General features: G+C 32.2%; 1 protein-coding gene across 2 annotated transcripts in view; it reads right to left on the bottom strand.

Moving 5' to 3' along the window:
* The window catches only part of LOC142323459 (KICSTOR complex protein SZT2-like), a 342875-nt gene that overhangs the window by 26414 nt on the left and 293973 nt on the right, over nucleotides 1-22488 (bottom strand). For both annotated transcript variants that reach the window (XM_075363101.1, XM_075363100.1), the window contains 3 exons: nucleotides 22220-22344; nucleotides 8729-8904; nucleotides 1263-1481 (listed from right to left, as the gene is read on the bottom strand). In XM_075363101.1, the coding sequence (XP_075219216.1) occupies nucleotides 1263-1481; nucleotides 8729-8904; nucleotides 22220-22344 (520 nt within the window). The remainder of the gene's footprint in view (nucleotides 1-1262; nucleotides 1482-8728; nucleotides 8905-22219; nucleotides 22345-22488) is intronic.

Here is a 22488-nt window from a genome sequence, read left to right on the forward strand (position 1 = left end):
CCTATTAATAACATTACCATTACAAATAGTATTGAAATATGTAAATCTACATTCCAAGCACATTATTTCATTTAATGAGTCTATTGACCTCGACAGGCTAGGAATAATATGAACAAGACACCCATCTAAGTAAATGAATAATGTACGTAATACAAACATCACCACAATTCTTATTAACACAATCAGTTTATAAATAGAATAGTTATCAAGTGTGATATCAGTCTGCTATATCTGATTTTAACCAAGTTTCATATAAAACAAATGTAAGTTTGTTTTTATTTATTAGTATTAGCACTATTATATTTATTAGTGAAATTTTATACATTAGCACTAATTATAGGACAGAATTCACCTAATTTTATGTTTACAAACTAATATTAGAGTAAATATATGTAACGTTAATTAGTTTTCAGGTTTCACTCTTTCAACTATTTGATATATTCCATCAATGTATTTAATATAAGGTCTTTGTCGCATGTGGACTTTTCTTTGAGTTGTTCACATAATACAAGGTGACTAGTTGAGCCAGTGTTCGGTTGTTGAATACTTTGAATCCTTTATTCAAACATTTTTTCCTATTTTTCAAAATACATTCTCAGAAGTCAAGTTTCATCGACACTAACTCACGCATTACTTTTTTAGCTAAGACGAAAGACTTTTACAGGAGCACACTTGCTTTTCAAAATATTTACTAAAATCTGAGTCGTGTTTGATATGTCATCAGTCAAGTTAGACTTTTTGGGAACATTTGTGATAAAACATTATTGCCAAAGCTTCCTACTACCATATATTTCTTTAATAAGTATTTCATTGTGATTAAGAACCAAGACAACTGATGACAAAGTGCTGCAGTCATTAGCAACATATTCCACAAGGTCACTTTGCAGCTCAGAAACAATTTGTTCAAGGTTCTTTATGGTGTTTTTAACTGATATACTGGCACATTTAAAGCAAACAAATTTAATGCTTCTTTTCTGTTTGCAAAAGATACATTAGCTTTTGACATATCAATGATAGTTAAACGAACGTGAAAGTGATTACACCCATAACAAACCAACTTTTTGGTTTTGACTTTTCTATCTGCAGCATTACAACATTCCATGCAGAAGATAATAAGCAACATTATGGACAAGAATTATTTAGAACGATAACAATGAGAGTGCTTATACCTTGCTATAAGCACTAAGGTACTAAGGCGATCAAACACAGCACTTGGTCACATGGTATGCACACAACTGCTACTACTCATACTTAAAACATACCTTATTTTAGAGAGTGTAACAATTTCTTTATCTGACGGAGACTGTAACATTTGTTCTGATTTCATTCCAAGTGATGTATCAGTGTCTTCTAATATGTCATCGATCACCATTAAAGAGTTTTCAGCAACTGATATCGGACCGGTTGATGATGGTGATGCTATTGAAACTGTGCAGAACTTTCCAAGTTTACGTTCAATTTCAAGCTTAGGATACAATTCTCTGTAATAAGTAAAAAATAAACCAATTATACATAAAAAATAAACCTCTGTAGAAGAAAAAATAAACCATTAATCTTGACAACATAAATCCATATGAAAAATTGAAACTAACAAATTTATTTTTTCTCAGTGAAAAACAATTATAAACATCCTCAAGAGCAGTGAACAATTTACAACAATCACCAATTAACTAATAAACTGCAAGCAATATTGTGCAAGTCAAATTCTTCATACATTGATATAGGAAGCAGAAGTATAACATAAGACATTCTGTTCTTATTCTTTATCATGAATAGTATGTCTACTTGTTTTTTATGGTCTCAACAATGCATTCATGTGCTCTCAAGTTTTCATTCTGTCTTTTAGAAGAGACGTCTTCTGATCACAAACAATTTATTCAACAACAGCAAGTGCATTCTAAAAAAAACTTAAAATTTAATCATCAGATGTAAAAAAATAATTTGTAAGCTTCATTTAGAAAACTACAAAAAAATTAAAAAAACATAGCACAACGTTTGTAAAAATTAAAGGTACTCAGGTTTTTAAGATTTATTTTTACACTTTCTACACTAATTTATTCAGAAAGATTAAAGTTATTTTTAAATGCATACATCTGGTAAAAATTCTTTTATCATCTCTTGTTATTGCACTTCTCTACTTTCAGTTTCTTTTTATTCTGTATAATTACTCAAATTATATCTAGATTGATTTCTTCAGTATAAAAAATTTAGCATCATGAAATTAGTTAACTGTGATGATACACTTAATGTATATGTTGTTTATATCTTTTGTTAAAGATATTTAAAGATTTGTTTCCCTTGAATTGATAATTTTATTTTTCCTTTTTTGATAGTTTTATATTTAATTAAACATAATTTTATCTTTGAATTCCACTGTCTGGTTCTTTTTTTATCTACAAATTAAAAACATGTTCAGTTTTACATAATACTGAAAATTTTATTGACCAATCGATCAGAAACAAGAATAGGATGACTGGTTTATCCAATAGGCACCACAGCTGCTACAGAAATGTGTGGCTTTTTGAGCTACCCTTGGATAGGAAAGAGTCCTAAACAGTTCCATAGACATGCTACTCTTTTAAGCTCCAGTAAAGTAATACTGACTATCAAAACGTACCAGCATAGATCTGCAGATAAACCAGGGTGGCTCACCCAACATCCACAGCATTCCTACATGGAAGAAAAAAATAGGATAAGGAAACAGATGAGAAGAGGAAACTATTATTATTTTCAGATCGAATCAGAAAAGGGACTATCTCTGATCACATTAGTCTGCCTCATCTTGCCCAGCACCATATTATTGAAAATAATTAAGGTTGATGACCATATGAACCCGTATAGCCAGGTTGCTCCATGGACAATACACTGAAATATTTGAGGAACAAACCATATGGACCCACACTGAGCAAAGTAAAACAAAATGCATCCAAGTGTGTGATTAATAACACTCAACTAATTAAAAGTAACTGCATCTTGTGCAACAAAGGAATTTTTCACACCATACGGCAAACTAACAGAATTCAAGGTTTAGATGTAAATAACCAGTAGCTTTGTTAAGATAGCTAAACTAAAATATTAATTAGCAACTTAAGATGTGTAGATGACAGAGTACAGTATGTGAAAGAAGTTAAAATGGAAGATAAGAAATATTAAAGATAGTGCCATAATCCAGTATATCAGCAATTCACAGAAAAACATGTAGTTAAGGGATGAAAAGGCAATAAAGGGAATACAGAGTGAGCATATTGTGTTATAAGAACTAAATTTTGCATTCTGACTATTTAAAAGTTATTTGTAAAATTATGCGTACATTTGCTCAAAACAAGTTTATTAAATACTTACATAAGTATTTACTTGCATTAGCACATTGTCACAATTATTGAATTAATGTTCTCATCTTTTTGAAAAAAAAGAACACAGAGTATTGTTGATAACAAGTAATAATTTGTTCTTAGGATTTCTATCAGTTATAACTTTTCTTTTCCTTCTTAAAGACTTCCTCCTACTCTTGTAATCAATTTATCAATGTCCTATGTTATCCTCTAGATTTTTTTTTATTATTACATATTTTACTAGATACATTTCCTTCAGTCTGACTAGTTTATAACCAATTTTAAAAATATTGATGGTATTGAACCATTTAATCAGTAGATGTACTACTTGAAATACTACTGCCACCACATCTATTCATTTTCTGAAAATTTCCTACTCAGAAATATCATCTACTAGCTATTTAGTTTTTAGCTCAAATTATTTACTTTTTTTGTTAGTTCAACCTAACATTTTTTCTTTCTCTTCAAGTAAACCATAAATCAATTTATGGTTTATTTACTTTACTATATGGATTTATTTTTAGTAAGAATATTTTGTTAATTTAATTTTACATAGCTTACTTTGTTTCAAAGGCATTTTAAACAGCTTGATATCAGTTACTCACAATTTACCATGATTTCAAAATATTAAACAAAAAATTCCATAGATTACTTGTTTATAGATTTTTAAATATTACATAATTTTCATTGTAGTCATCTCCCAATAACACTCAACTCTCAATAATAATAATTTTTTTTGAAGATTATTTTGTATGTTCAATTTTTTTTTATCTGCAAATAATGTTAAAATATAGGTATTACTGTTTAAAGAAATTTTTTAAGCACTAAGGAGGAGAGTGTTATAACTTCTAATTTACAGGCACTAGAAAAGGTTAGCCTAGAAAATGATAACACTTCTATGCTATTTGACAACTGATGACACCAAAGTGACTATATGTGTGAGAATGAATCAGATATAAAGTTATGAACATTATGGAGAGCCATACAACCACCTAACATCAGAAATACAATACATATGACAATATGTTTAAAGTATGTTTTAAGTGAATTTTTTTTTTACAAGCTTTGTTAAATTACTAAATTTATAGTCAATTATAAGAAAAAATAACTGATATATTTTCAGGCTTAATATATTTGTTGTTACTGATTGATTATTATCAATATTAAATGTAGCACAGCTAACATCAGATAAGGGTTAAATTTTTTTACCGCATATAAATGATTGTGTATATTGGTTTGCTTGGCATTTCTCCCGCCACCACCCAATTTGGTCGCCCTAAAGCATAAGACCGAATGTCTGTGCCACAAACAGCAACTGAGCCTTGAACAATTAAGCCACCAGTATCATAACATAGCTCCTAGAGCATACCTAACAGCATGAGCGGACTAAGTGTGATGCCATGCACCACCAGCTTATATGTCCCAACCGCTCACGTGTCATATATTTGATAAAATGGGTAGGCGCACCCTGTGAACTACTAAAAATATATATGACATCCATAATAAAATTTATTTCATCTAGGCAGCAATTTACTGCCACGCCTAGGTTGCTGAATGTCAGCAAGTACCTTTCCACCATTTTATAGCGCTTGGAGCCATAATAATTGGCTGGTGGTCAGTGATATTCAGGGTTAGTTTCCCACGGCAATGTGGTAAGTGTCTTTCCCTTAAGCAAACTACGGATGCTGGTTGAATACAGCAACCGCATCTAGGAACTCCCACACGGTCCGAGAATGCGGCTCTTGCCACATTCAAATGACTTGTCATTTGTGGTGGCCAATTTTCCCCTTGATCTCTAAGTTCCAGGGTGGCCCAGTCTCTGGTCCTCCTAAGAGCAGGGCAGTCAATCATCAGGTGTTCATTTGAGTGGACCTACCCACAGCTCATCAGCTACCAGGTGGAACCGAAACAGAAATTGGTACAAGTTAGCGTGGTTGGTGAGCACCTGGGCACTTGTTGCCCTTAAGAATGAGCTTTAGGCACACCATCCCCCAAATTCTGTATAAACTTATACACGGATCTTCCCTTAGTCGTGGTGTCTCATTTCTGCTGCCATGCTTCCATCGCGAGGCTCTGCAGCTTCTTCCGCAAGCGGGAGATGGGTAACTGAATGAAATTTAGATCCGGTGAATTGTGATCACTGTTCTGCTCTGATACTGGCTCAGCTTGAAACTGCATCCCAAATACCTCGGCCTCTTCACAATCTCCACATGGATGCCCGAACTTTCACCACTAAATCGATTGGGAGAGCCTTTCCCAATATGGTGGTTGGCTCGTAGGAGGTTGTTTTAAAAACACCAGTGCACATAATTAAGGCTCTGTGTTGGGCACTCCTTAAATTTTGAAAAAGTGCTCTATTCATATCCAACCTATGCATCCAAACGGACACCGCATAAGAGATCATGCTTTCAAAGACACCTTGGTACATCATGTACACTTGACGGCTCGACAACCCATAGTCTTTCCAAGAATTCCTCCTAAGTTTGTGTATCACTGAAACGGCATCTGCTGCTACTTGCCTAATGTGGTTGTTAAACAGCAACTTTTCATCAAACAAAACACCTAGGTACTTATGAACACTAACTAGCTAATTAGACAGGCTTTATATTTAAGATGGGGGTTCCAACTGTACGAATATTTGTTTGCACACTTGAAAAACATAAAATTCGTCTTGGGCACAGAAATCTTTAAATTTTGAATTCCATCCAGCCCTCTACGGTTGACAAGGCTACCTGCGCTCAGTGTTCTAGATGTGGTCATGAATTACCATGAACTAAAAGAACACAGTTATTGGTGAAAACCTGGGCTGTGACCCTTTTCTGGAAATGTCATTCCCAGAAATCTGTTGAATACTAGGTTCCATAGCAGGGGGCCAAGAATTCAACCAGGCTTCCCCTGGTAAAGGCAGAATTTTCCACACTAGGTGTGCATCCTCAAACAGAGCCATACAGTTAGACAAATAGTCACATACCACAGCCTGTAGGGCTATGAGAACATTGTGGAACTCCTATGAGAACTCATACAGGACAGAACTCCAATACAAGGAAGGAAATGCTGCTTCTATGTCTATAAAAATTGCCAAAACATATTTACAGTCGATGCTTTCCAGAAAACAGTTTACCTCAATGCTTTCCCACAGCCATTCCACAACCAGCCTTTTAAGCAACTTGCTGATTACTGGCAAGAGGCTGATGGGTCGATAACTGCCAACCTCACTAGGGTCCTTTCCTGGTTTTAAGAAGCACCTTCACCAAAGCCACTTTCCAACAAGTCGGGAAGCAGCCCCAGCTTAGGCACCCTGAGAGCAGCCTACCAAGTGGCTCTCTTATGACAGGCAGCAGATGGAATAATATATCCAGGTCACGTTGGTCAATCCCCGGTGTCTTTTCAGTGCCATTTGAGAAACCACTCGGTCTATATCAACAGGATCCACAGCCTGTAAGCCAGGGAAGGGCATAGCCCCCGCCCTAAGGCCGACCTCTGCTTCACCCTCCAGGGCATCTGGAACCAGAGTATCCAGAAACACCTGGTAAGTCACCACAGATGTTAAAGTGTGGTCACGACCACCAAACCCGCATTGAACACCGGACATGTGCTATAGCTTTGGCTAGTAAAATGATCTTGCAAGTTGCCAGGGGTTGCGCTATCTCTTAACTATTACTTAACCATTACTATCAATCTCACAGCTGACAACATTCGAGAGCTTATTGAAGGTGATTGCCGGTTCACTGTTGAAGAAATCACGTCATAAGTGGGTATAAGCTATTGGAGTGCTCAATCCATTACCACTGATCATCTTGGCTTTAAAAAAATTAATGCTTAATGGGTTCCAAGGTTGTTGATCCAAAATCAAAAATCGTTCAGGTTGGAGATCTGCGAGAGACTTCTGAATTGATTTCGGCAAGAAGGGGACAATTTTTTGAGGTGCAATGTCACATGTGATAAGACATGGATCCATCATGGCGAGTAAGGAGTGGTGAAGGAAGGATGAGGGCTGCCCAGCCCATCTGATTTTTTCAACTGACTATTTTTTGCTTCTGCCCGTGAAAGAATCGTTTGGAGGGTACAAATTTGAAAGTGTCAAGGAGCTTGTGCGTAATTGGTTGACGACTCGTCCTCAACCTTTTATGAACAAGGCATATTCAAGCTTCCAAATCATTGGCAAAAGTGTGTCGTGCAAGAGATTATACAGAGAGATGATGAAGGTATGAATTATGTATATTATTAATCAATAAATTTATTTAAAAAAAATACCATTTTTATTTGATTCACTCTCGTATATTAGGGTCAAGTGTACTACCACAACAAAAAAAAAATTGTGAAAAGTGGACTTATACAGCGCAGGAAATTAAAAAATTCTATGTATTTTTTAATCAAACCTCATAATCTATTAATGACCAATTTATATGGCTACAGATAGTTATTAAAATGGGGAGTAGTTATTATTACTACTATATGAAGAAGATCTTGGGACACAAAACAATGGCATTAACAGGCTACTGATGTAACTGGCCAACAGGATATTTAACTTCTCCTGAACTATAATGCTTGGACTTGCAAGACAGTAGAGAAAAAAATTCTTTTAAACTCAGAAATATCTTTTAAAAAAATGTTTATTTAGGAATTTAAACAAAATGTAAAACATTATAACACGCATTACAATATATATCATGTCCTAGTTGAAAACTCCAACTTTTTTACAATTTTGGAAAAGTCGTTCTTTAGGCAAAATAATGAGATATTTCATAAAAGTATATTGAAATTCAAGATAATCTATTATAATTTAAAAATCATTTTGAGAGTGCTTTTCTAATAAAAGTTTTACAAAACTTTTATTTTTATTTCTCACTTTCTTTTCACATTTTTAAAGTTTTCACTTTCTAATAAAAGTTCTGGGCTATTTTCTTTTAGATACACCCTCAAAAGAGTTATTTCTGTAGTTTATTGCAATTTGAAACATCATCACAAATACAACAGTCATATAATATTGTATACAACAGAAATTAAATTTATAATTTTTACTTATATATTTATAAATAAATACTGATGAAGTGATCTTTATAAACTGAACGATGTCCAGTGTTAACAGAACTACTATTATATATGATATTAAATTCTACGATATTTAAGTAATTTATAACTATAATAATAGTTTATATTTCTTTTTTAATAACAATTTATAATTTTATGATATTACAATTTCTTGAACCTTCTTCCTGTTGAAACCATAGAGTTCCACTTTTTTACAGATATGCAATGATCTTTTCATTACCTTTAAGTTTTTGTTTTTTCTCTTTAATAAACTAGCAACAGAGTGAAAGAAAAAATAATACCTCTTCAAGAACTGCTATTAACTACACTAACACAAACAGATCATTAAAAGACTTAAAACTTACCTTCTGCTAGTAAGAAGCAGGTAGTATTTCAATGATAACACAGTTTGGTCACTGCAATTATCATCATGGGAAACTATCAGAGTAACATCAAAATCATCCGTCTGTTTCATGTCATGGGCATCTTTGTAAGTTATATGTGGTGTCTGGCTGAGTTGTACCAAAACATATTCACTCTCCTACAATACAAAGGAGAATTAAAATGATTTTGTAATAACATATACTACATGAATATATAGACAAAAAAACTGTCAATGGATTCTAGTTATACTTTTTATATGAATAAAAAAAATGCCAATTCTAACTTAGTTACAGTGCTGACTCTGTTGTAATGAAGGATACTAAATCCCATGCAACATGTGAGGTGTGTTTTTTTAAGAAAGATCAGTTTTGAAATTTAAAAAAGATTATATTAAAAGATAAAATTGATTAATATAGCCAATACACCTTCTTTATTTGTCCACACAATCGCTGTTGACTTCCACATATTTTTTATATTTCAACAAATTTGAGCACTAGTCAAAAATACAAATCCACTTAATAACAAATCACATCTTTTGTTTTGAATAACATATATAAGTTTCAGCAGGGTCTAATCAGTACACTTAAGTGTTGTGTCCCAGAAAATCAGTTAACAAGATGCCTTTCTTATCCCAGAAAACAATGACATAATTTTTGGTACAAAAGGTGCTCGCTTAAACTTGTTTGCTTTAAGAGATGATCAAGGTTACCATTAAATCAAATGTTATTTTGGCACAAAGTTCATGTATGAAATCAGTGACGATGTGGCTGAATAGCTCATCCCCTTAATTTTCAAACTGGTGCAAAAGATTTTGAGCTGAAGCAAGATGTTTCTGATTATATGTACCCATTAACATTTTTGACATCCATTTTACACATAAATTTTGTAACAGAGTTTCTCTATCATGATGTTTTGAATTACTGAACATGAAACATTAGGAAATTATACAGATGATTCTGAAAATGAAAATTGCTGATCACCATGAAGTTTCAAATTAACTTTTTTCACTAACTCATCTGTCATCACTGTTAGGAGACAGCTATTCCCTTCATCATGATCATTCATTTATCTTTTTGTAAACAAATGACATCATCCTCTGACTTTACTATCACTCATAACATTTTGCCTGTAAACCTCCCAAAGTTACCTGTGAATTTCAGTAGCACTATTGTGTTTTTATAACAACTAACACATCACACCACAAACCTCACAGTGGTTATCTGTTGCCCAGCACTTATAAATCACTTACACACCACACAATCAAGTAGTAGCTGATGCCAAATAGATGGCCAAGACTAAGGTATCATGTCATATTGAGACATGGGAATACAGTGATCCCACTTCTTAGCCACAGTTTGCAGTTCCATACTTAAAAAACATGCCTCATAACTTCTTCAAAGGCTATATAGAAAGAAATTACTCAAATTATTTCATTAAATGTATAAACAAGTTGGGATTACTGAAGCATACAAAACACAATAAATCCATATAATTGTCACCTTATACAGCAAACACAAATCTACCTGAATGAGTAACCAATATTCACTACAGTGAAGGTAGTTAAACCGTCACTGAGCCATTAACTAATATTCTATAAATGGTAATATAGGTTTTAGTATTTTAATGTAAACAATTTTCTATATTTATATTAAAACAGAATATAAACCTTACATATTCTGTTAAATTTCAGTTTAAAAAAAAATGCAAGATTAATAAACCTAAAAAAACTACAAATAAGCAGGTGACAAATATAAAAAAAATTAAAAAGTAACAATCTAATTATGGGTACAATAGTAAATTACATTCGTTACATCTGATGGTTCCACAACACAAGGAACATCTCAACGAGTAACATCCTAGAGACTTAAAGGCATGAACTAAGATTAAATGGCAATAGTCAAAAATAATAAATCAGTTACTGCAAAACTCTAAATTAAATAACACTGGTTGCAGTTCCTGCATACAAGTGGTATTTATTAGTGGCTAATGACTGACTATAGCAATCATTAAACATGCAGAGGGTGTTAATGCCAAATAAAGTATCTCAAAAGAAACCACCTGCAACTAAAAGAAAAGGAAGTTAATGATAAGTAATAAATGGGTTTTTGTTATGTCATTCAGAGTATGATTTTCCCACATCTATTGACGTCTATTCATCCAAAAGAACTTGCATTTAAAATTGTTTATACAAGGGTCATTCAAATATAAACCACAATTTGTTTACATAGGTTTATTAATATTAGATAAAATTACAAATAAAATACCTTTTTTTTGACATAGTTTCTTTCAAGTTTCAATACATTTTCTCCACCGGACAGGTAGCATCCTGATCCCCTTTTAAAAAAAACAAGATGGCTGTCCCAACAACAGATCACGCACATAATGCTTGACTACTGCATTGTTTTCTAATCTTTCCCTTTCTAAAGCTTCTTTCAGCAAACCAAACATGTGGAAATCATACAGTGACAAGTCTGGACTGTATGGTGGGGGTTCAAGTGGTGTCCAATGAATTTTAGCAAGTTTATTGCGAGTATGAGCTGCAGTATGCTGCTGTGGGTTGTTGTGGAGGAGGAAATTGCGAATTGGTTGCCAGCATTGTTTGTTGAAATTAGCAGCTCTGACATCATCCAACAACTGGCAGCAGTATGGCACATTTACTGTCCTTCATTTGTACAGGAAATTAATATGCAGCCTTTTGAGTTCCAAAATACAGTTGCCAGAACTTTTCCAGCTGACAAGCATTTCTTGGGCCTTGATCGTTGGCCTGTTCCAACTTTTCTTCTACTCCATACTCGTTTTCTTGCTTTCCAGAGTGTAGTAGTTGACCCACATTTTGTTGCAGGGCACAATACAGGCCAAAAATGCCTGTCCTTCTTTCTCAAAAGTGATTCAGAAGCCAGTGACAAGAGATTTCTCTGTGCCTCAGAGAGAAAATGAGGAACCCACCTCCTGACACTTTGTTATATCCAAGAGTGTATGACAACATTGCATGCACACTCCCAACACTTATGCCCCCTCAAATACAATTTTAGCAACAGTTATTTGGAAGTCACCTTCCACAAGGTCACTGGCATGAATATTGTCAACATTGACACAGTTCACAGGTGACATTCATGCCTCATTCTCTACTGCATCACAGCCACTCAAAAATTTTTTGGCCCGATCAAACACTTGAGTTATTGACAAACTGTCTGGAGTTGAGTCAAAATTTCAGAGGATAGAGTATCTTCACTAGCGAGAAATTGGATTATAATTCGATGTGCAATGAACAATGGTACCTCCTGCTCAGAATTCTGCTATTGATGTGGGAATGTGACCTATGTGGGTGGCTGGCCAGTTGCTCTCCTTCACACAAATCCAACTAACTACCTGCAGTGCCCCACCACATTCATTGCTCTTCAGTCTGCATGGGGAATTTCAGTTTATATTTGAATGACTCTTCTAAAAGTCAGATACGCAACAATTAATATACTTTTATAGGTTAGGAATTACAGTTATAAAAATATGGCATTTCTCAATATCCTTACTCAGGTCAATTGAATTTATCATCTAACTTAATGATATTAAGTTCATATATAGCGTTTAAAACAATGTTATATTTACAAATGATACGATCAAAGTTTAAAAATATGTACTTGAATGATATGGAAACAACTGTATTCGTTGAGATTAATTAAATTATTTAAAACTGAAATAAAAAGAGATGAAATAAAAACTGAGAAGAGTAAACACTGTTTGATTTTAAACATAATTAATTACAAGTGAAGATCGTTTTTCGTGATAAAACCATTGTAAATTTTTATATTTTTAAACTGTTATATTCTATGTCAAATAACTTCAGCAAAACTTATCAAAGAATACTTTTACTGAAACTGGAAGAAGTTAAGAGACTGTAATATACATGTAATAAAAAAAGCTTGGATGTTCATATCCAGTTAAAACGATATAGAATGCTGCTTCATACAGAAATCATAATAATTTAATATTAATACACCCAAACTAGAAAGCAATTAGAATTATGTTTGGTATTGGTTAAATGGATAAATCAATAAAAACATAAATATTTTATATAGATTGGTATATAATTATATATTATACAATCATATTAGGAACAGGTAGGTAAAAACCAGGCTTGAATTTCCCTGGACAGATCAAATTAACTCTTTTTCAGAGAAGTGCAAAAAAATACAAAATTATTTTAAGAAATAAGATGTTAAATGTCATAATACTACATAAAAATAATAAATATATGTGATAACAGTAGAGCAAATATCCAAAAATACTAATTAAATAACTCCAAAACAAAAGAAGTTTCACTTTAGAAGCTGTTAATAGAAATTATTAGTTTAGTTATTTCCTGAATTTAGATGATGTAGGTAGAAAATTCAATGTCTTTCTAACCAGTATTATTTGAAAACTTAATAGAATAATATTAGACCTGTAAAAATTACTGTCTAATTTTATTTTACATGAACCGCTTTGAATGTTTTTTATTAATTATAAGGTAATTTATTGTGTAAGAATGACAAGGCCGTTTCTTATACACAATAGTATTATGCTACATTAAGTGAAAATAGTTTTGTAGTCTGATGATATAAACTGAAATTTTTAATGAATAAGTGATTATATATACAAGGGTCAATCAATAATTAGAGACAAATGACTAGAAAATTTGTTATTTATTCAATGACAATGAAACTAAGGCTAATTTTCAATATAATTCCTGGCTACATCGAGGTACTTGTCTCATCTTTCTGTGAGCTTTCTTATTCCACTAGTAAAAGATTGTTCAGCTATGTGTCTGAGCCATTTTTTTACTGCATTCAAGACCTGCTCACTATTGCCGAATTTGGTGCTACGTACAAAATCTATGCGGACCAAAGAAAAAAATCTGATGGTGTGAGATCAGGAGTCAAGGTGTAACTTCTGACCTAACTTTGAAACCTTCCAGGGTGTTTTGAGCAGTACAGAAAGTGGGCATTATCATATAGAAGAATTACGTCTTTTGAGAGAGAACCAGACTGCTAACTCCTTGAGGGGGGGGTTCACTTTATTTTCTAAAATTTCACAATAGTACTCACTATTGATTGTACATTTTTCTTCCAAATAATTGTAATAAATTGGGCCTTTACAGTTCCAAAACACCGTTGGCATTACTTTACTAGCTGATGCATAGGTTTTGAATTTTTTCCTGGCAGATGAACTAGAATGTTTTATATTCAGTACATTGACATTTGGAGTCTGTCTCAAAATGATAAAAACGCGTTATTAGGCAATCTAAAAAAGTACTGCCTCCTGCTAAAAACTGATGTCTAAGTTTCATACAAATGTGAGTTCAGGTGGCTTTATGATTTTGAATAGAGTATCTCAAAACCCACCTTGACACACTTTGCAATAATTCAGCTTATAATGGATAATAGAATGGACACTCACAGATAAAATTTTTTTATCCGATTTAGCCGATTCTCACAGTACAAATTTTTAAACAATTTCAAAATATTTATGCGTCTGTTCTTGCAAATAAGACCATTATGTAATGCAAAGCATCAGTTGAAACTTTCACTAGTCTTCAGCTGTGATGTAAATTGATGACACTTGTTCTGCCTGATTTAAACTATTCAACTAATATAACGTCTATCATCCGAAAATGAATTCAGCCAGTTTACACCTTAAAAAAATTAATATGTTATCAAAGTATGCTGTTCTTTCATTGGTACATGTTTCAAGTTAAGCTGATATGAATAAGTTACAATTATAATATTACAACCACCAGATTCAGTCAGACTAAAAAGGTAAGAAAATTTATCTAACTGTAGCGCTTTTGGAGTGTCACTCTCTTTCAGCAGTCAAAAATATAAATTACACATTAATTAAAATTGGAATGACTCATTATCATGTCATGGTAGATAACACAGATTTTAATTTGTTGTCATGTTATATTATACATACTGATGAAATTTACTTTTATTTTAATTAATGTGTAGTTTATATTTTTGACTGGTGCAGACGGAGTGATGCTCTGAAAGCGCTGCAGTTAGGTAAGTGTTCTTACCTTTTTATTGTGACTGTATCTAATGGTTATAATTATTATTATCATTTATGACCGCACAGGATCACTTTAGTCACTCTGTTATCCAAGTCTCTTTGATGGGACTGTTTGGACCTTGCAGTCCTCCCAGTAATTTTTTATATGTTCCAATCTTTGTGTTTACGCCAATGCGTAAAGCAGTTTTAAGTTAATTCAACTGGTTTGGTATTTGACTTGTTTTCATCTAAAATTTAACAGTATTTCGATCTAATGAATAGATCGAAATACTGTTAATGAATAGATAAGAAATTTTTCATACACTGAAATTAATGCATTCCATTCAACGTACATATAAATATATGCTCAGCTGATTTTTATTTATGACTTTAGTATTATTATTTATTAAGATTTAACTCTGTATTATTTCATATGTATAATGTTTAAATAAAAGAAAATAAAAAAAAAGAAGAAGAACAAAACGTAAACATGTTACATTCACTCGGCTCCTGACGATTTAGAGGCTCTTCACAGTTTACCCAGCTCCTTTCGGATGCACTCGGCTTCTATCAACATTACTCGGCTCCACCTACACTATATAAGCCGACTCCCCACTAGAGTCTAGTCATTCTTTGGCAGCCTCTCGTTGTGTGTTTTTCTCTCTCGCAGTCTCTCGTCAGTGTCAGTCTCTATCTGATCACAGTCTCTGACCATCATTCGAAGAATCGTTAGTGCGTCTTACAATTCTAATATTGTTTAGTCAAAGTTTACACTTCATGCAGTTAACAAGTAAATAACACATATTCTTCAACAATGAATCTTTTTATTGTTGTTAAAGATCCTTTAAATATTATGTTTGTGCTCTTTCTTCTCTATAATTGTATGATAAAATATTAACTTAAAGGAACTTATGTAGACATATATAAAGTACACGATTGTGAGATTATATTTTGTGCAAGTGAATATCAAGATATTATTTGTTATTATAATCCAGATTACATCCTGCGTAAGTGAATATCAATATATTAATGTTTTTTCATTCTACAGTAATCGTCTGTTGAACTCTCTATTATAGATTACATTCTGTGCCAGTGAGTATCAAGATATTGTTTTTCATTAACAAAAAACAGTAATCGTCTACTAAATAATAAGGTAATCCTCTGTTAAATAATAAGATATTATTATTATACTCTGTATTGTTATTATATACAGTGTGTTTGTAAAAGAAATATTTAAGGTAATAAGTTTACCTATACTTTACTTAAGGATTGTTGTATATAAATATCGCACAAGGAGATTTTGTGCAAAGCATTTGTCATAACAAAACAATAATATGTAATAATTCATCTGCTAATAATTAATTCTGTTAAAAATAAAGTCCAATTTTCTTTTGGCAAAAACGAGCTATTTGTAATTTTATTTTTGTAACTTTTCCCCAACACTTTGTGTCCTTTCTAGTGTTGAAAATGTTTGTGTTGTGAGTGTGAATCGAATGTTTTTGTTCTTGAGTTTCTTCTTTAATTTTATCTTATCTGCGGTGTCTACTGGTGTAAAGCCAATTTTCTTCAGATCCTCTTGTATATTTCTGATCCATCTGCATTCTGTCTTGGTGTTACTTGAGTAAAGATTGTACTGTACTAGCTGTTTCAGAAGTTTTTAATCTTGCATCCTCATGATATCTTCAAAGAATCTAGTCTCCTCTTACACATGATATCAGTGATGGATTCTAACTCTTTGTACACAAACTGTTGGGCACAATCCATCACTTCCTGCCTTTCTGGTACTTTTTATTGATGCAGGTACTTCCAATTCTTCTTTTGATTTTCTGGAGTCTGTCTGTCTTTGACTGTTCAATCAGGTGGAAGAGCATTTCTGGTTTTAAATCTGTGTGTTTTGTCTTTTTTTTGGTTTGTTGATAGGCATTTTTTATTGTAAGTCTACCAGGTTAATTTTTGAGCTTTAGCTAGTTTGTTTCTTCTTATTTGGATAGGCTTTTTTCATTTAGGTTGTTTGATATTATTTCTTTGAGGTATTTAAATTGGACTACTATTTTGATTTTATTACTGTTTATGTTTACTTCTTGAGGGTGTATGGGTTTTTGGGGGATAATTTCGGTCTTTTCGAATGATATAGCGAGGCCAATTTTATTTGCAATGTTTTGAAGTACTAATATCTGTGATTCAGCTTTGTCAATGTCGTTTACTAGCAGTGCCAAGTTGTCAGCGAAATGACGACAGTTTGTTTTGAATTTTCAGCCATTTTTACTTTTGGGGGGCATTTTTTTAACCATTCCCTAATTACCATTTCTAGAGTGCAGTTGAATAATACCATAACCTTGGCACAGTTCTGTTTTGATCTCAAATTGTTATGAGAGCTTGTCTCTGAATTTTACTTTTGACTGTATTTGTGAGGGCCAGTTTTATCATGTTTATTAATTTGGTATGTAGTGTGAGATGTCTTAAATTTTTAGTAGATTCTCTGTGGATGCAGTCATAAGCTTTCTTGAAATCTGCAAATGTTATCACCACATCTCTGTTTTTTCCTGTTATAATCCATTATTAGCTTAAGACTCATGATCTGGTCTGGACAGCTCTTCCAGAGTCTGAAACCTCCCTGGTATTCTCCTAGTTCTTTCTTGAATTGTGAACCGACTGAGGATGAAAGAATTTTGTATGTTGTGTCTAGGAGTGAGATTCACCTGTAATTGTTAGGGTCTGTTTTGATCACTTTTTTATGTAGCAGATGAATAAGGGCTGCCGTCTAGTGTTCTGGTAGTTCTTCTTTGATTCAGATGTTGACAAGCTGTTGATGACGGGCAATTTTTACTGATCTTCCTGCATGTTTCCAGATCTCTACAAAAGTCTGATCTTCTCTTGCTGCTTTGTAATTCTTCATCTCACCCAATGCTTGGTAGACTTCTTTTATTGTGGGAGGGTTGATGTTTTCTGGTGGGGTTGATTTTGAAATTTATTTAGGGTTCTTTGGTTTTTTGCAATTTACGAATTTGTTGAAATATTTAACTAGAATTTCCACATTGTCTTTATTTTTATGTGCCAGTTTACCGTTTTCATTCTTCATTAGTAAGGTTGGGGTTCATATTTTTGGAACTGATTTTTGAAGGTTCTGTAGTAGTCTCTCGACTGTGTTTTATTGAATTCTACTTCTATTAACTTGTGTGTCTTTATGATGTCTTTTTATTCTCCATAGGGTTCAGGTGGTTTCTTTACTTTGTTTTACTAGATTTTGGAAGGATGTTTCTGATTTTTGGGATTGGTGAAATAGCCATGCACAATGTCTTTTTTCCACTGTTTTATCACATTTGCTGTTCCACCATTGATGTTTTTTATGGGATTTTATTAGGGCTAATTCTGCGACTTCTTTAAGTTTGTTGACTATATCTTTCAGTTTATCCATGATTGTTATTTTTTCAATTGCTTTTTGGAAATTTCATTCTTGATTAGTTGGGTAGGGCCCATTTTCTTTTAGTTTTAGGGGCTTGGTTTTGTTGCTTTCTCTGAGGAGTAAGTTTAATTTTAATTTTGACTACATGGTGGTCTGAGCCTGTGTCTACTCCTTGGAAGACTTTTACATTGTAGGTCTCCTTGTGGTGGTGTTTGTCCATGAAGGCAATGTCTAGTTGCTATTCTCCTTTAGTGTAATCAGGGGTTTTTCCAGGTTTTGATTTTTTGAGGTTTCCTCTTGAAACATGTGAATTTCAAGATTAGGTTGTGGTTTCTGCAGAGATCGATGAATCTCTATCTGTTTTTGTTTGCTTTCTTTTAGGCTGGCTATTTTTCACTGATGTCACAGGATCATCTTTCTCTCTCTGGTTAAGGTCTCCGATTAATTAATAGTTAAATATGGTTTTTGGGGATGTTATTTAAAGATAGGTTGAGTGGATCTCAGAACTTTTCTGTTGGTTTACAGTCTTTTGGAGAGTTATTTTTATTATTAGTGGGTGCATGTGTGAATATTATAGTGTAGATTTTATTAGATGCTTTTAGAGTGAGTGTTGAGATTCTTGGGGGATTGTGACTTGAATTCTTGTATGGAGTTTATTACTTTGAGGCCGACTAAAAATCCTCTTCCAAACTGTGGGGCATTTTTCAGCACTCTCTTCCCAGGTATATCTTTGTAGAGCCTATATTCCATGGCATAGAGATTGATGTAGAGATTCCATGATGTCCTGTTGGGTGTTTCTTATTTGGTGGTTATAATATTGTAATTGTTTAAATTATTGTATTTGATACAATGGTAAATATAATACTTGAAAAAAAATCTGAAATATACATAAAAGGATTATAATAATGAAGATTCTGTTTGAACAGCTGATATTTTTAATATCCGGGTGCCAACTTGAATGTCATAAAGTTTCAGTTTATTCTATTAAATAGTTTTTCTGCTTTTTTAATTTGTCTCTTTAATTATTGAAGACCCTCATAAATACATCTCTTAATCTGATTGGTTACATAATAATATATAGATTACTTCAGAATGGATACCAGGTGTGTAAATATGAAACCAGAATTTTTGTAAAGAAAATACATGTTTATTGTATGAAAACGATAAAAAATATTTTATTCAAAATACTGTCCATCGCTAGCTATACATTTTTCCCATCTCTCTGACAATTTATGAATCCCACACAAAAAAACCAGACATCGAGCCATTTTTGTAAGAAGTGAAATGCTGCTCAGCAAGTGTGTGTCCCATCAATACAAATAAATAGTAGTCGGACAGAGCCAAGTCTGGTGAGTAAGCTGCGTGCGGAAGTATTTCCCAACTGAACGCCTCAATCGTTTCCTTGACCAGTTTTGCTGTGTGTGATGGTGCATTATCATGAAGCAAAATCACTTTGTGTTGGCCTTACCAACATTAATATTCTGATCATTTTTCACGCAATGCTTGATTCAAATCAATAATCTGTTGTCAGTAGCATTCAGTATTAATGGTTTCGCTAGGTTTTAGCAGCTTATAATGGATCACACCCTTCTGATCCCACTAAATACAAAGCATTGTCTTCTTTCTATAGTGATTTGGCCTTGAAATCAATGTCGATGGTTTACCTGGAGTTACCCATGATCTTTTACATTCAGGATTTTAAAAATATATCACTTTTCATGTGATATATGTCACAATTCGATGGAGGAATGACTTTCTGTTGTACCTGGTGAGCAGCATTTCACAAGTGGTTTTTCGGTTTTCTTGCTCTTTCATTCAGTTCATGTGGAACCGATTTTCCCAACTTCTGGATCTTTCCCATGGCTTTCATTTCATGGAGACGGCTTCTTGAGTTACATTTAATTGAGCTGTGAGTTGTTGTTGCGTTTAAGCATCATCCTCATCCAACAATGCTTGTATTTTGTTGTCATCAAACTTTTTCGGTGGTCTTCCACGTTCTTTGTTTCGTATGTCAAAATCACCAATTTTGAATTTTTTAAACCACTCAAAGCACTGTGATTTACCAAGAACATCCTCACTGTAAACTTCAACAAGCATTCGATGTGGTTCTGCAGTAGTTTTATTTAAATGGTAACAAAAAATCAATGCTGTCTGCAAATCGTAGTTTGTAGGTGCAAAACTCGACAGGTTCAATGCTAATTAAAACTATGCTATTGTATGAAACTTGTACTGTTCTGAGTTGAAAATCTTTGTCGGCTGTCAAAGAAAGAAAAATGGTGCCAATGATGCAGTTTGATGGTAACTACATTGACAGCTAGGACCATCTATGGGCAAATTCCGGTTTCATATTTACACCTGGTATGTGTGGTACTATATGAATACAAAAAGGAAAAGGTCTAGCATTTGCTTAGCTGGTTTAGGGTAAAACCTTGTTCATAGCAACATCATAAAATTCACAATTAATAAAAAAATAAAAATGCCTAGTCTGTATTATTTAATATGTGAACATAAAATAATATTAAAGTAAATATGTGACGATATTAAACATATAAAATAGCTGCAAACTAAATCACAACTCAAAACTTTAATGAAATAATTTAAATACATATTTATGTACACAATGAAAGATGTAGAAAATGCAGTTTATAACATTTTTTAATTAGTACTAATAAAAAATTCATTGATATAGTAATATTGATCTGTAAAAGAAAATGTTTTAATTTAATTTTAAATAATAAGAGAGGTCTTTTAAACAGTTTGGTAATTTGTTATTTTTAAATAATATTATTTTTTTAAGGAAATGTAGCACATTCATCAATATATAAATGTGTGGATAAATTTGAATTTTTAAATTACAAAACACTGGTCTACAAGATTTAAGGGCACTAAACAATGATCTGAAAGACCATTTTTATATACTAACAATAAGTTGACTTTTAAAGCAGGTTCAAAATAAAGCATTATGGTTTTAATTTTGTCACTGACAGAACTGATTTGATTGTCCTATGAGAATTTAATTTGTAATAAAACATAAAAAAATTACACTGTGAGCAACAGAGATTAAACCCAGTTAACTGTTTTATTTTTTTTTTTAATATTTTTGAAAAGCTTTTGTATAGTAAAGTACTGCATCAACAATTGATACATATGCTTCTTTTTATAAAATTAAACTGTTTTTTTTTTTTTTTTAAGTTTTATATTTAAAATAGTAGAGAAAGAAAACATGCTTTGATTAGAAAGTGATTTAAATCATATTTGATATATTTATTTATTTGAGATAAATGAGAGAGCAAACAAGTACCACAAAATCGGAACGTTTCCTCTCTTACTTTATCAGTATAATTGCTCTCTATTTTCTTTTTAAATCCAAAATTAAAATTTTTAATAAAAAAAAATTGTATAAACATTATTTTCCTTTTTTTTATTTATTTTATTTTTTCCTATTTTTCCTTTATAAATGATGTAATCTACACTACAAAACTTTTCAATGATGTAGATAACAAAAAACGGATTGGGTTAAACCTTAATTTATTTATTTCCTTATTCTGTACTAGAAAATAATTTAATAAAATACTTTTCAATAATGAAAATTTTATGAAAAATCAGTGATAATTACAATTTAAAAAATTGCAGCAGTTGAATAACAACTTTTTCTATTAATTACATCATAATAAAGTTGAGAATTTGATGTCTAAGTTACACTATATAAATTCTGTATTTAGGACAGGATGAATTTTATTTTGCATGTGTCAGTTAATTAAAATTTTTTTTAAACGTATAAATTAATGCTGCGAGGCAAAAATATGTTATGTGTATATAAAAAATAGTTAAGTAAACAATAATATATTTAATGCTTGTGTATTAGATAATCTTCCCTGTAATATTTACTGATTGTATAAAGAATATCAATTTATTAGTAAAATATTATACGCAGTTGGACATAAATCATAATTTCATCTGTTTTACATGAAATAAGCAAATGTTGAAAACTATAAAAATAGTAACAGAAATTAATAGCAATTACAATAAAAAACAGAGTACGTACAACAGAACTGACATCCATAACAGGAACCATTCTATATACCTCCATTCTATAATCTTTTTCATTGCTCAACAAATAATTGTAAACTTGCATCGGAGATGTCTGCATGTCTTCAATAATAATAGTACCTAAAATCAAATTAATAAAGTTTATTAATACTTTTTTAAATCAGGTAAATTTAATTTTTAATTTAAATTACAAGACACAATGATGACTAATTATTTAAAAGACATTTACAGTTTAATTCTCTAATTAGGTTTACTCATTTACTA

Source organism: Lycorma delicatula, chromosome 4, assembly GCF_047948215.1.
Source record: "Lycorma delicatula isolate Av1 chromosome 4, ASM4794821v1, whole genome shotgun sequence".
Lineage (NCBI taxonomy): Eukaryota > Metazoa > Arthropoda > Insecta > Hemiptera > Fulgoridae > Lycorma > Lycorma delicatula.